The sequence below is a fragment of the Chiloscyllium plagiosum genome, chromosome 12 (assembly GCF_004010195.1).
Source record: "Chiloscyllium plagiosum isolate BGI_BamShark_2017 chromosome 12, ASM401019v2, whole genome shotgun sequence".
Taxonomy (NCBI): domain Eukaryota; kingdom Metazoa; phylum Chordata; class Chondrichthyes; order Orectolobiformes; family Hemiscylliidae; genus Chiloscyllium; species Chiloscyllium plagiosum.
The window spans coordinates 1515997-1532105 of NC_057721.1; the positions used below are offsets into that span (position 1 = coordinate 1515997).

General features: G+C 44.2%; 1 protein-coding gene across 1 annotated transcript; it reads right to left on the reverse strand.

Annotated features, from left to right (window-relative positions):
• Positions 1-24: 24 nt before the first annotated feature.
• On the reverse strand, positions 25-15686 carry ptchd1 (patched domain containing 1). Its single transcript, XM_043700253.1, has 3 exons — positions 15653-15686; positions 13837-14497; positions 25-1749 (listed from the first exon to the last, which is right to left on the reverse strand). The coding sequence occupies exons 2-3, from the start codon at positions 14462-14464 to the stop codon at positions 98-100; spliced, it is 2280 nt and encodes a 759-aa protein (XP_043556188.1). The 5' UTR covers positions 14465-14497; positions 15653-15686; the 3' UTR covers positions 25-97.
• Between the last annotated feature and the right edge of the window lie 423 nt (positions 15687-16109).

Here is a 16109-nt window from a genome sequence, read left to right on the forward strand (position 1 = left end):
CCCCCATCCCACCTATACATTCACATGAACTCCCCCCCATCTCTTTGTCTTTTTCTCTCTCTCCGTCTCTCCGCATCGCCTGGCTGCATTGCGCCAATCAGACTGAGGTGATGTGGTCAACCACCCGGGTGCCATCCAAGTCCACCATTTCCATGCACTCGACCTCACTGTGGTTTTCTGGGCTCTTCCTCTCCGCCTGCTTCTTGGAAGGCGGAACAAAGGTCAGGAGCACGGGCAGAATGGCAAAGCAGTGGAGAAAGGTGAAAAGGGCTATAAGAAACAGACACCTGAATAGTGTGCAGATCAGGTTCGAAGGCACCGAACTAAGGGGGATTATACCAACCATGTAGCAAAAGTTGCTCTGCAAAATGGCCACTCCATGCAGTTCCAAAGCATTTTTAACCCACTTCGTCCTTGTCAGGTCTTTACCCAGGACAAACGTCGATAGGAACGGTGCACAGTTGTCGATGGTGTAGTTTATCCCGTAAATTAAGCAGAGGACGGAGATACAGTCCAGTTCTACATCCCATAGGCTCATAAAGCCAGCGACTCCAAACTCCACTGAGGCCACGGTCAGACTGAGCCAGACGTTCAGCAGAGGGTTCACCACCAAGAAACCGGAGAAGAAGAGGACAAACAGAGCACTGATGCACGAGTTCTGCAGAGGTGCTCCCACCGATGAAGCATACCGGTCCATGTATATAAACGACGGGTTGAAAATCATAAATTTCACCTTGTAGGTCAGGGACAGTTTCCTCAGTGTCTCCAGCAGATCATAAATCTCTTCCCTGGTGTTCTCTGCTGTCTTGGCCACGAGATACATGCGTGAGGCCACCACCTCCAGCTCATTGTTGACCTTCCTCACCAGTATGATATCATCGGAGAATTGGGAATACTGTGGCGTCTTTAGGAAGGAATTCCGCAGGGTCTCTAGGAAGTAGCTACGAGACACTGGAGGGGTAACATTCAATTTTTTAAGGTAATTTAAGTATGTTTCGAACCAAGAAATTCTGACAAAGCCCCCGGTGATTTCTAACAAATCCTCCTGGACACTGGCATTCCAGTATTCAATGGGTTCATAAATATAAAAGCCAATGACGGGGCTATAGCTACTGAAGTATCTCTGCTGGACGGTGCTATAAGAGACAGTTCGAGACTCAGTGGCCACCACATTGCTGAGGTCCAGACCTTCACTGATCTGCAGGTAGCCCATTAAGGCAAAGGAGATATAAACCAGATAAAACAAAACCACAAAAGGCTTGACGTAAGTGTTTGTAATCCAATCACAATAATACTGCTTCAGAAACCAAAGCAAGAACTGACTTTCATAGGGGCTTGTGTCGTTTGAGCTGGCTGCCTCCTCACTGAACTTGGACATCATGATAAACCGATACCAGGCTGGTTTTGCTTGCAGATCATCTGGTTTGGGCACTTTTCTACAAAAGAGACTGTGCTGGTAATTATTTTCTAAGTAACCAGTGAAGACCAGATTGGAGCCATAGAATGCCATCAGGTAGAGGTAGTTAAAAAGCACGGATATGCATGTGTTCACACAGAACTCCTTCACTGCTTCTATATTGGTGAAGGGACTGGCGCCAATGCCAAACGTCACCATGTACATGGCAGTGGTGAGTGTAATGGGCAGCATGGTGTCAGCGTACACATTGGCAATCCTCTCCTTCACATGCTGATCCTCCATGGTCTCCCTCCACGATGAGAGCATTTCAAACATGCCGTAGAGTCCATGTCCTGAGGAAAGGAAGACAGGTTTGTATTAACATCAGAGAATTGGAAGCCAGCCAGAAAACCTGTTTGGTGCCGGGGGGAGGTCCCAGGCAGGTCCCAGCGTACTGTGCAAACCTGATCTACCAAACCTACCCTGCAAGGAATGAGGCCTGTGCAGGTGCCCAGGTTCTTACCCTCTCCCACATGAGAAGGCAGCTGTAATGCCTGAGTCTTGTCCTTTGCTTGTTAATCCTGCCATGCGCAGTGGTAGATTTTGACCTTTGGCTGTCTGTTATAGGATGAAGTGCTCATCTTTCTCACCCTCACCAATAATTTTGAGAACCCACCCCATTTCAGAATCAGAAAACTATTACAGTGTTGTGCAAAGCTATTCAGCCCATTTTCTTGTGTGCCAAGGTCTCCAAATGATTGGTGCCGTTGCTTTGCCCTTTTGCCCTCACAAATGCCTCAGTTAAACCTGCCTCCACCACCCTTCCTGGCATTGCATTCCGGACCCCAATTGCTTGCTGTGTGCACTGCACTTGCTTCATTTACAAACTACTTTAAATCTGAGTGTCCTCTCATTCTTGATTCTTTTATGAGCACAACAGTTTCTCCCTATCTACTCTGTCTCGGCCCGTTGTGATTTTGAGAACTTTGATCAAATTTCTCTTCAGCCTTCTCCTGTCCCAAGGAAACAGTGTCACTAATGCTCCAAACTGAAGCTTCCCAACCATTCATTCTTCTGCACTCTCCAAAATATTCCCATTCTTCCTGGCATCCAGCATTGCACACAATACTCCAGTTGAAGTCTATGTAACAACTTATTCGATTTTAGCACAACTCCTTTGCTTTTGAATCTGCCGTAAGTTGGGGAGGTTTGGACAAAAGGCTTCAAGAGACCACAATTGAGTTTGCTGTGCTCTAACAAACCCTGAACTCAGGATTGTTCATTTGAGGCCCACAAATGCCTCTTGGCTGGGCCGCCTCCCCTCCATCACCTGGGCAATTGTTCAGTGGCATTCTAAACGTGTTGACAGCTACATTGGCAAGCAATGTAAGGTCACCAGTCAAGTTCATAACATGGTTCATTTGTGCTTGCAGAAAGTGTACAAGGCTACAGAGAGAGTTGTTCCACCCGATGGCCTGCCTCCTTTTCATAGTTATCTCCATGCCTGGCTGTTCTTGGAATGGGACAATTATGGGAAAGGCCCATCTGGTTCACTGACCTTTTTTAGGGAAGGAAATTGGCCATCTTAACTAGTTCTGTCCTACATGTAACTCCAGATCCCCAACTGCCTGTTCTCCAGAAGCTTGCCGTTGTTTACTTGGCTTGTCAATCATCACTGAGCTCAATCACCCAAGGCTTTTCAATGGCCGTCAGATTTGATTTTCAAGATGTGTTGCCACATGGGTACCACCTTGCCACCACTGGCCTCAACTCCCTACTCAAGCCTCAAACGTTGATGCATCACAAGCCTTGAAAGTCAACTGGTCTCGGGTCTCAAACAACCACCAATCAGAGGCATCAAAAACAAGAGGTCACAGGCTTCAAAAACTACAGGCCAGAAAACACATACACTGGCCTCAAACCGTAATAGGCCACAGGCCTCAACCATCAATGGGTTTTAGACCTGACACATGTAGCTTTTAAGCTATAAATAACCATCAGTCAAGGTATCAGACAACAAGGGGACAAAGGCCTCAAACACCAGAAGGCCAGAGGCCTCAGTGGTTAGAGGCCCCATTAATGCTTTCCAAATGTTCTTTCATCTATCTTTTACAATACTTCCAATATTTCCATGCATTTTAATTTCTCGAATTTTTGACTGTGAGGGACCTACATTTGCCTTCATAGTAACAAAATAGATCACTTGAGTTCAAAACTGCTAAATATAGAAGGTGGAATTTCCTTTGACATGACAATATCAAGGGACAATCAGTGAGGTTATAAAATCAATGTCCAAAGTATACTGCGCTAAATAGGCAAACTTGCTATAACCGAATTCCTTCAGTCTTTAATGCCTTTCTCTTCACAGTCTTAGGTTTCAGAACATAAATACATCTTGTAGAGAGAAACACACACCTTCTCTTACTCCTATCTTTATTTCTACAACATTATCTGGTTCACTGATGTCCTTTAGGGAAGGAAATCATCCCTGCTCACTTGTTCTGGCCTACATATGACTCCAGACACCCAACTGCCCTTTCCTCAGAAGGCAGAACTTCCTGCATATGTGCAGATGCGATGTCAGTGTCAGAGTTTGACTATTTAAAGTGAGCAAAGCTTTCTTCTATTTACAGTTTTCTGTCGCTGAATTGTGTATTTCTTTGAAAGTTGGTATTTTGAAACTATGAAGGCAAATGTAGGTCCCTCACAGTCAAAAATTCGAGAAATTAAAATGCATGGAAATATTGGGTGTATTACTGGTCATCTTCCAAAACTCTCTCGATTCTGGTGCACATTGGAAGGTTGGCAAATGTAACCCAATGTTTAAAGAGGGAGGGAGAGAAGTAATAGAGAATTACAGACCAGTTGGCCTAACATCAGTAGAGGAGACAATGCTAGAAAGTATTGTAAAAGATAGATGAAAGAACATTTGGAAAGCACTAGTGGGATTAGATAAAGCCAACATTCTGAACAAATCTACTGGAGTTTTTTTTGACCAGATAACTAGTAGATAGGTAAGGGAGAACTGGAGGTGTATTTGGATTTTCAGATGGCTTTTGATAAGATCTCTCATAGAGCTTAGTGGGCAAAGTTAAAGGTTATGGAATAGGGCATAATTAGATTAGATTAGATTACTTACAGTGTGGAAACAGGCCCTTCGGCCCAACAAGTCCACACTGACCTGCCAAAGCCCAACCCAGCCAGACCCATTCTCCTACGTTTACCCCTTCACCTAACACTATGGGCAATTTAGCATGGCCAATTCACCTAACCTGAACATTTTTGGATTGTGGGAGGAAACCGGAGCACCCGGAGGAAACCCACGCAGACACGGCGAGAACGTACAAACTCGACAAGTCAGTCGCCTGAGGCGGGAATTGAACCTGGATCTCTGGCGCTGTGAGGCAGCAGTGCTAACCACTGTGCCACCGTGCTGCCCACTATTATGCATAGTGTATTAGCAAGGACTGAGAATTACTTGACAGACAAGAAACAGGGAGTGAGAATAAATGGATTTCTTTCTGGGTGGCAGGCAGTGATGAATGGGGTACCATAGGGAACAGTGCTGGGCCTTAGCTATTCACGACGTACAGTCGGTTCTGCTATAACGTGCATTTCTTCAACACGAATTGGCTATAACGTGATTGAAGAATTTAGACTATTATTTGTAGAAGGTGAACTTTGCTTACCTGAATTGTATATAACACGATTCAGGCCCCATTAATTTAAATGGTGTTGCTATTACACAATTTTCTTAAAATGCGGAGCGGAACTGTCACATTATATCAGAACCGACTGTATAAAAATGACCTGGACGAAGGAACCAAATGCAACATTTCCAAGTTTGCTGCTGACTCAAAACTGGACAGGATTGTGAGTTGTGAGCAGGATGCAAAGAAGCTTCAAGGTGATTTAGACAAGTTGAGTGACTGGGGAACACACGTGGCATGTGCAGTACAATGTGGTTAAATGTGAAGTTGTGAAAAAACAGAAAGGCAAAGTATTGTTTAAATAGTGACGTACTGAGAAGAGTGGATGTATGACCTCTTCCATCAGGCAGAAGGTACAGAAGCTTGAACACATACACCAGCAGGTTCAAGAACAGCTTCTTCCCTGCCATTATAGACTGCTGAATGGACTCACTCTGTCTCAGCATCCTAAGATCTGTATGTCCTTGTTTGCTATGACCTGTCTGTACTGTTCGCAAAACAGAGCTTTTCACTGTACTACGGTACATGTGACTACAATAAACCCATTCAGATACAAGAGATCTGGGGTTCTTTTACAATGAAAACTGACAGATAGGTGCAGCAGGCAGTTAAGAAATCAAATGATCTATTGGCCTTCATTGCAACAAAATTTGTGTTCAGAGTCATAGAGATGTACAGCATGGAAACAGACCCTTCGGTCCAACCTGTCCATGCTGACCAGATATCCCAACCCAAGCTAGTCCCACCTGCCAGCACCCGGCCCATATCCCTCCAAACCCTTCCTATTCATAATACCCATCCAAATGCCTCTTAAATGTTGCAATTGTACCAGCCTCCACCACTTCCTCTGGCAGCTCATTCCATACACGCACCACCCTCTGCGTGAAAAAGTTGCCCCTTAGGTCTCTGTCATATCTTTCCCCTCTCACCCTAAACCTATGCCCTCTAGTTCTGGACTCCCCGACCCCAGGGAAAAGACTTTGCCTATTTAACCTATCCATGCACCTCATAATTTTGTATAATCAAGTTTCACAACATCTTTCCGATAGGAAGGAGACCAGAATTGCACGCAATATTCCAACAGTGGCCTGTACAGCCACAACATGACCTCCCAACTCCTCTACTGAATACTCTGACCAATAAAGGAAAGTATACCCAACGCATTCTTCACTATCCTATCTACCTGCAACTCCACTTTCAAGGGGCTATGAACCTGCACTCCAAGGTCTCTTTGTTCAGCAACATTCCCTAGGACCTTACCACTAAGTGCACAAGTCCTGCTAAGATTTGCTTTCCCAAAATACAGCACCTCGCATTTATCAGAATTAAACTCCATCTGCCACATCTCAGCCCATTGGCCCATCTGGCCCAGATCCTGTTGTAATCTGAGGTAACCCTCTTTGCTATCCACTACACCTCCAATTCTAGTGTCATCTGCAAACTTACTAACTGTACCTCTTATGCTCGCATCCAAATCATTTACTGCAAATACACAGGGCCTTGGTGTTACACAGAGCCTTGGTGAGACCATGCCTGGAGTTTTGGTCTCCCTACCTAAGAAAGAATATACTTGCTGGAGAGGGAGTATACTGAGGTTCATTAGGCTGACACTGGGCTTGGCAGGACTGTTCTGTGAGAAGTGAATAGTTTGGCTTAACCTGTATTCTCCATAAGTTAGAAAAATGAGAGGAGAGCTGATTGAAATATACAAAATTCTAACAGGGCTGGCCAGACTAGATACAAGAAGGATGTTTTCCCGAGTTGGGAAACCTAGTTCTTTTATCCTGAGACTGTCTCAGGATAAGAGTAGACTATTTAGGGCTGAGATGAGGAAAATTTCTTCAAAGAACAATGATCTTGTGGAATTCTCTACCAGAGAAGGTCGTGGAGGCTAGGTCACTGAATATATTCAAGGAAGATGTTTGACATTCAATTGCATTATTATTGCTGAAACCCCTACCATCAACATCCTGGGGGTTACCATTGACCAGAAGCTGAACTAGCCAACCATATTAACAGAGTGGCTGCAAGAGTAGGTCTGAAGCCAGGAATTCCAAATTGAATGGCTCATTTCCTCTCACCAAAGCCTTCATGTAAGTTACAAGGCACAGGTCAGGAATGTGATGTAATATTCTCCACTTGCCTGGTAATAGTGCTGCAACAACACACAGAATGTGCTGACATCCTGGAGAAATCCACCATCTTCATTAACTCCTTTCCACCACCAATCTACAGTTGCAATAGTGTGTATCATCTACAAGATTTAATGCAGCAACTCACCAAGGCTCCACTGACAGCACCTTCCAAATGCATGACTACTACCGTCTAGAAGGTATCACCTGCAAGATCCCCTCCAAGCTACTCACCATCCTGACTTTGAACGAAATGACCATTTCTTCACTGTCTCTGGGTCAAAATACTAGAACTCCCTCTCTATACCCCAAGAATGGTAGCAGCTCAAGAGGGTAGCTCACCACCACCTTTCAAGGGAAATTAGGGTCGGACAATAAATAGTGGCCCAGCTAGTGACACCCATACACATGAATTAATAACTTAAAGCAACTCAATATCAGGGACCTCCTGTTTGCTAACCACTGGGATAAAAGGACTGTTAATAAGATCTCATACTTTCTTTTCCCTCCCAAAAGTAGCTTGAATAGCAGGATCATTGTTCAGCAAGCGAGTTTTGCAGTTTGATTTTGACCTTGGCCAGGGAGCCCCTTTGGAAGTGACAGAAATCCCTCATACAGCCAGTGACCAAAATAAGAATATACAGTGATGGACAGGATTCAGAGATGAGGTGCTGTGCTTTAACAGTAATATGCCAAACCAAAATCATTGGAATACTTGGATAGTTTCCCAGTACCAGCTATTGGCAACTGCAGTCTAGACAGGCCATCTGTGGACCTTCATTCACACAGATTCTTTTGTACTGCTTCACTGCCCATCTCAGTTTACTTTTAAACACACAACAGCTTCTGCTACATTTACCACAGAAAAAAACTCAAGAAATGAAATGTGTCATAAATTGTTTGACCTTGCTCAGGCAGAGGAATGGAATAAATTGATATCCATTGACAGAAAGTAGATTCCACAATGGCTGTTTCTACTTTGTAGATCCAATGAGGACACATATAGCTTCAGATTAACTTACACTCTCACTTGAGCTAAGACAGTGGTGGTAAAGTCACTAGTAATCTAGAGACCCAAGTGATTGCTCTCAGGACATGGGTTCAAATCCCACCAAGGCAGCTGGTGGAATTTGTAACAAATGAATAAATCCAGAATGGAAATCTACTCATAGTGTCACCCATATGGAAACAAACCCTTCGGTCCCACCAGTCCATGCCGACCATAAACACAAACTCAACTAGTCCCACCATCCTGCGCTTGGCCCATATTCCTCCAAACATTTCTGATTCATGTACTTATCCAAATGTCTTTTAAACGTTGTAACTGTGCCCGCACCCACCACATTCTCTGTGTAAAACATTTGTAATGGTGGCCATGACAACTATCGTTATAAGTTGTGAAAACCTATCTCGTTTCCCAATGGAAGGAAATCTGCTGTCTTCACCTGATCGGGCCTACATGTGATTCCGCCAACTCACAGCGATGTGGTTTACTCTGAACTATGCTCTGAAATGGCCCTAGCCAGCCAGTCAGTTCAAGGTAGCTAGGAATTTGCGATAAGCGCTGCCCTTGCCAGCAGCACTCATTTCCCATGAAAGAATAAAGAAATAGAACAGAGAAATGCTAATGCTAACCAGAAATGTAGCAACTGGAAAAAAAACGAAAAGAAAACAAACTGCAGATGCTGGAAGTCTGAAGCAAAAATTGCTGGAACACTCAGCAAGTCTGTCAGTATCTGTGGAGAGAAAGCAGAACTGCACTCTGAAGAAGGATCATTGGACTCAAAGCATTAACTCTTTCTCTCCGCAGATTACTGCCAGACCTGTTGAGAATCTGTAGGGGATGGGCACAATTGAAATGTGGAGCTTATTCAAGGAACAGCTACTGCACGTCCTGGATAAGTATGTACCTGTCAGGCAGAGAGGAAGTTGTTGAGTGAGGGAGCCGTGGTTTACTAAAGAAGTTGAATCTCTCGTCCAGGGGAAGAAGGCGGCTAATGTAAGGATGAGACATGAAGGCTCAGTTAGGGCGTTTGAGAGTTACAAGTTAGCCAGGAAAGACCGAAAGAGAGAGCTAAGAAGAACCAGGAGGGGACATAAGAAATCATTGGCGGATAGGATCAAGGAAAACCCTAATGCTTTCTATAGGTATATCAGGAATAAAAGAATGATGCGAGTAAGATTAGAGTCAATCAAGGATAGTATTGGGAAGTTGTGTGTGTAGTCATAGCAGATAGGGGAAGCGCTGAATGTATATTTTTCGTCAGTATTCACACTGGAAAAAGACGATGTTGTCGTGGGGAATACTGAGATACAGGCTACTAGACTAGACAGGATTGAAATGCACAAGGAGGAGGTGTTAGCAATTCTGGAAAGTGTGAAAAGATAGAAGTCCCCTGGGCCAAATGGGATTCATCCCATGATTCGTTGGGAAGCCAGAGAGGAGATTGCCAAACCTTTGGCTTTGATCTTTATGTCGTCATTGTCTACAGGAATAGAGCCAGAAAACTGGAGGATAGCAAATGTTATCCCCTTGTTCAAGAAGGGGAGTAGAGCCAACCCTGGTAATTACAGACTAGTGGCCCTTACTTCGGTTGTGGGTAAAGTGTTGGAAAAGGTTATAAGAGATAGGATTTATAATCATCCAGCAAGGAATAAGTTGATTAGGGATAGTCAACACGGTTTTGCGAAGGATAGGTGTGCCTCACGAACCTTATTGAGTTCTTTGAGAAGAAGACCAGACAAGTGGATGAGGGTAAAGAGTATATGGGTTTCAGTAAAGGCATTTGATAAGGTACCCCATGGTAGGCTATTGCGCAAAATACGGAGGCATGGGATTGAGGGTGATTTAACGGTTTTGATCAGAAATTGGCTAGCTGAAAGAAGACAGAGGGTGCTAGTTGATGGGAAATATTCATCCTGGAATTCAGTTACTAATGGTGTACCGCAAGGATCTGTTTTGGGTCCACTGCAATTTGTCATTTTTATAAATGACATGGATGAGGGAATAGAAAGATAGCTTACTACATTTGCGGAAGACACTGAAGTTGGTAGAGTTGTGGATAATAGATAGTGACAAAGGATGTTGTAGGTTACAGAGGGACAGAGATAAGCTGCAGAGCTGGGCTGAGAGGTGGCAAAATGCATTTAATGTGGAAAAGTGTGAGGTGATTCACTTTGGAAGGAGTAACAGGAATGCAGAGTATTGGGCTAATGGTAAAATTCTTGGTAGTGTAGATGAACAGAGAGATCTCAGTGTCCATGTCCATAGATCCCTGAAAGTGCCTCCCAGGTTGATAGGGCTGTTAAGAAGGCATATGGTGTGTTATCTTTTGTTAGTAGAGTTTTAAGTTTCAGAGCCATGAGGTTATGCTGCAGTTGCACAAAACTCTAGTGCGGCCGCATTTGGAGTTTTGTGTACAGTTCTGGTCACCACATTCTTCCGAAGGATGTGGAAAGTGTGCAGAGGAGATTTACTAGGATGTTGCCTGGTATGGAGGGAATGTCTTACAAGGAAAGGCTGAGGAACCTTAGGCTGTTTTCATTAAGAGAAAAAGTTGATAGATGATTTAATTGAGACATACAAGTTAATCAGAGAGTTAGATAGGGTGGACAGTGAAAGCCTTTTTCCTGGGATGGTAATAGCTAGCACAAGGGGACATAGCTTTAAATTGAGGGGTGATAGATATAGGACAGATTGCAGAGGTAGTTTCTTTCCTCAGAGAGTAGTAGGGGCATGGAACGGCCTACCTGCAACAGGAGTAGACTCGTCAACTTTAAGGGCATTTAAATGATCATTGAATAGACATATGGATGAAAATGGAATAGTATAGATTAGATGGGCTTCAGATTGGTTTCACAGGTCAGCACAACATCGAGGGCCGAAGGGCCTGTATTGCGCTGTAATGTTCTATGCTTCTGTTTTTGTATGTAGTAACAAGAGTTGGCCATTCAGTCCTTCAAACCTACTCCACCATTAGAAACAAAGAAACTTAAGAGTCATCTCGACTCAAACTGTTAACTTGCTCTCTCTCCATGGATGCTGCCTGCCCTGCTGCGATCTCCAGCATTTGTTGTTTTCAGTACAGTTTCCAGCATCTGCAGTAATTTGCTCCTACATTAGTAACATAGGATTTAGGGACAGCTTTAAGCTATTTGGCCCTTTAAACCTGCTCCACTATTCAATAAGATCAGAACTGAACTATCCAGCTTCTCTGAACTGTCACTCTACACTTGTCTAACAAAACTTTACCAATCTTATTGTTGAAAATTTCAACTGACTGTCCCCCGCCCCTCCCCAACAGCCTCAAAAGATTTACAGAGAAGAAACAATCCTTTAAGTGTAAGCATGCTTCCTAATTTCATCTTTGAATGGTGTGATATTTTCCCAGATGACTGCTGCTAGCACCTTGTGGTATTTGCCACTTTAGCTGCTCACAGTACTGAATAAGGGTTGTATGAGGTAGTTTGCTTCATCAAATTGTCCTTTGTTATTGTTTTGTCTCGGATCTATTTAGTGATTATTGGGATAGGAACACACCTTTGGGAAAGGATACACCTCTATAGAGTATCGACAGAAGAGGCTGTTCTTAGATAACAACGTTAACTGCATGAAAGCAATAAGTCCCTTACGTTTGGTCAGATATAATCACCAGGACGTTAGGGAGGTAGTATTGATGCACTTTCCCTCTCCGAAACCTCAAGTAGAACTCCTTGTCTTTATCCACTGATCACGTGTGACTTTAGTACAATGGGCGGAGCTTATTAACATATATATTAACCCTTTCAGAACCATTGTCCTACACAACAAATGCTTGATTTCTAATTTTAAGGTTATGTCCCTATGTTCTGGTCTCTCCCACCAGAGGAAGCTCCTTTAATGAATATACACAATTTAATCAGTGGTTAGCACTACTGCCTCACAGGACCTGGGTTTGATTCCAGCCCGGGGAAATGTCTGCGTGGAGTTTGCACGTTCTCCCCCTGTTTGCATCAGTTTCCTCTGGGTGCTCTGGTTTACTCCCACAGTCCAGAGATGTACAGGTCAGGTGGATTGGCCATGCTAAACTGCCCATAGTGTCTCAAGGATGTGCAGTCTTGGGGGATTAGCATGGGGAATTATCGAGATAGCGTCTGGGTGAGATGCTCTTGGGAGGGTCAGCGTGGACGCAATGGGCCGAATGGCCTGCACCCACACTGTAGCTATTTTCTGAGCTCAGACACTAAGGATCACTCATTATGGCTCTTCACTGCAATTATACTGACAGAATGACAGTTCCATTCCCTTATGCCTGTTAAGACATACTCTTTGTTTTGTTTAAACTAGAGAATTTGCATTCATATTTGTGCAGTTCAAATCGAACTACAGCTCAATGGATTATTATTGAAGTGCAGTAACTATTGTTTTGTAGCAAACCTGGCAGGTAAATTGCACAAAAATAGCCTCATACACAGACATGAGTTTCTGGTTGAGCAGGGCTAATTCTTCTCCTATTCTTTCACTAACACCAAAGAATCCTTTACATTCAAGTGAGAGAATCAAAGTCAAGTATGAAAGACAGCACCTATGCAAAATATTGCTCGAGTCCAAATAACCTTTGGACTCAGAGGTGAGGGTGCAATCACTGGGCCATGCTGACATTATCATAGGATCATAGAATCCCTACAGTGTGGAAGCAGGCCATTCAGTCCATCGAGTTCACACTGACCCTTTGAAGAGCATCCTACCCAAACCTATCACCATCCAATTCCTGCATTTCCCATGGCTAACCCACCCAGCCTGCACATCGCTGGACACTATGGGACAATTTAGCATGGCCAATCCACTCAACCTGCACATCTTTGGACTGTGGGAGAAAATCGAAGCATCCAAAAGAAACCCACACAGACACGGGGAGAATGTGCAAACTCCACACAGTCAGTCGCCCGAGGGTGGAATCGAACCTGGGCCCCTGATGCTGTGACAGAAGCAGTGCTAACCATGGAGCCACTGCGTTACCCCAAATTGTTTTTGTCTCTCCCACTACCTTGCAAATCTACTCATGAACAAGTTTTTACTGTCTTCTAAATCATAGGAATCATAGAATTCCACAGTGTGGAAACAGGCCATTAGACCCAATAAATCTCACATCTCATTCACTACCTGTGGTCCCTCACACTGGGCCCCTTCATTTTCAAAACCAGTCACAGAGAGTCATTGTGAACGTCAAAACATCAAATCTGATTTTAATTTTGCGCCAGATTTGCACCTCCAAATCCCAGTGAGTCTGTGTCATGTCCCCACTAAGGCCTCAAAATCCTTCCTAAATTAAGTTGTGCAACATCACTTTGAATTAAGAGGGGGTTGCCATAAATTGTGTTCCTCGTTCTTGAGAATAAAGTGGCTGCTTCAGTCCAGTTGCGAAGTTCATATTCTTAAAGTTTCTGCAGAAATCTTGGGTGGGAATAGGTCGATTAAAAACTCTATGCACGTTATTAAAACTGGAAAATATATGCTTTGAGGTACAAACGAGTCTGTGACAGTACAGCTATTAATCAATTCCATACTGCAGTGACATTAATGTAACTAATCAAAGTGCAATTATGGTTGCATAATTACCTAATATAATGAACGGAATTCCCAGAAAGGTAGAGTTGTACTTCCCTCCCATCAAGTTGATAATCCCTGCTGATGTGAGGGTGGCCAGTGCCATTGTCACTAAGCCAAGGAGTCCAAGCCACGGCTTGCTGCGAACACAGTCTTGCATGGAACAGCACAGCATGGCCAGTAGCCAAACCACCAGCAGGCTAGTCACCAGGTACCACTCTGAAACCTGGCTACTCTTTTGAAAATCTTCCTTCAGTGAAGACGATGTAAACGGATAGAGTTTCAGCTCCTTGTGAGATTTTTGGAAATTCTCAATGGTTTTGCAGAAAGCCGATTCCCATTTTTCCGCCACCAAATCATTCAAGGAGTTGCGTGTTTGCAGGTAATAGGTGATCTGTATCGCGCGAGCAGATTTCACCCGATTCTTGTTCTGCAGAGTAACACCTCCAAGCTGGTGCCCAATAAACACCTCCTGGCCATCTTTAAGGTAGGTATTTGGGTAGTTGATGACAATCCCTGTGCCATTGACAGTCCATGCAGCCCTCAGCTCCTCCAGCACATACACAATATCATCCAGGGCGCACATCTTGTTGTCTTTTAGAATACACATGTGTGCAAATGAATAGTTGAAGCCCAACATTGGCACCTGAATCCGTGTCACAGATGAATGCAACTGGAATGAAGGAAAAAGAGGTTGCGGGGTAAATTAACTGGAAAACAAATAGATTAGGTTAGATTCCCTACATTGTGGAAACAGGCCCTTCAGCCCAGCAAGTCTGCACCAACCCTCCAAAGAGTAACCCACCCACTCATTTCCCTACATTTAACCCTGACTAATACACCTAACACTATGGGCAGTTTAGCATGGCCAATTCACCTAACCTGCACATCTTTTGGAATTTGGGAGGAAACCCACACAGACACATGGAGAGTGTGCAAACTCCATACAGTCACCCAAGGTGGGAATCAAACCTAGGTCTCTGGCACTGTGAGGCAGCAGTGCTAACCACTGAGCCACCGTGCCACCCTGATACTTGACACAATTCTCCATTTATTACACAAGTTGTTTCATTTACATTTCGGGTCAAGCGACCGTACCTCAGAACTGAGGAAGTTCCGAGGAAGGGTCACATGACCTGAAACATTAACTCTGATTTCTCTCCACAGATGCTGCCAGACCTGCTGCGTGTTTCCAGCAATTTCTGTTTTCGTTTCTGATTTACAGCATCCGCAGTTATTTCAGTTTTTGTTTGCTGATAGCAGGCATGCAGGTGCAACAGGCAGTAAAGAAACCAAACAGTATGTTGCCTTCATCGTAAAAGAATTTAAGGACAGGAACAAGGATGTTTTGCTGCAATTTTACAGGATATTGTTGGGGCCACACCTGTAAGATTGTACACAGTTTTCTGAGAACAGAAGGTTAACTAAATCGATTCCTGGTTGGCAAGACTGACGTATGAGAAAAGCTTGAATCAGTTAGGATTGTGCTCACTGCGGTTCAGAAGAATGAGGGAGGATCTTATAGAAACCTTTAAAATTCTCACAGAATTAGACAGGTTAGTTGCAGGAAGAAAAGTAGAAATTGCTGGAAAAACTCAGCAGGTCTGGCAGTATTCGTGGAGAGAAATCAGAATGATTGTTTTGGGTCCAGTGACTCTCCTTCAGAACTGATGGTAGCTAGGAAAAGGTTGGTATTTTTGCAGATGAGGCTTGGAGATAGACTCAGGGACAGAAAAATAGTTGGACAAATGAGTGTATAAAGGTAAGCCTGGGAGAATGAATATCTGCTAATAGAGACTATTAGTAGCAGAGGGTTGTGTTAACTCACTTCATGGCTGAAAATGTGTTGCTGGAAAAGCACAGCAGGTCAGGCAGCATCCAAGGAACAGGAGAACTGACGTTTCAGGCATAAGCTCTTCTTCAGGAATGAGGAAAGTGTGTCCAGCAGGCTAAGATAAAAGGTAGGGAGGAGGGACATGGGGGAGGGGCTTTGGAAATGCGATAGGTGGAGGGAGGTCAAGGTGAGAGTGATAGGCCGGAGTGGGGTGGGGGCGGAGAGGTCAGCAAGATGATTGCAGGTCAAGACGGCGGTGCTGAGTCAGAGGGTTGGGACTGAGATAAGGTGGGGGGAGGAGAAATGAGGAAGCTGGCGAAATCTGCATTCATCCCTTGTGGTTGGACGGTTCCTAGGTGGAAGATGAGGCGCTCTTCCTCCAGGCATCGTGTTGCCATGTCTGGCGATGGAGGAAGCAAGGACCTGCATGTCCTTGGCGGAGTGGGAGGGG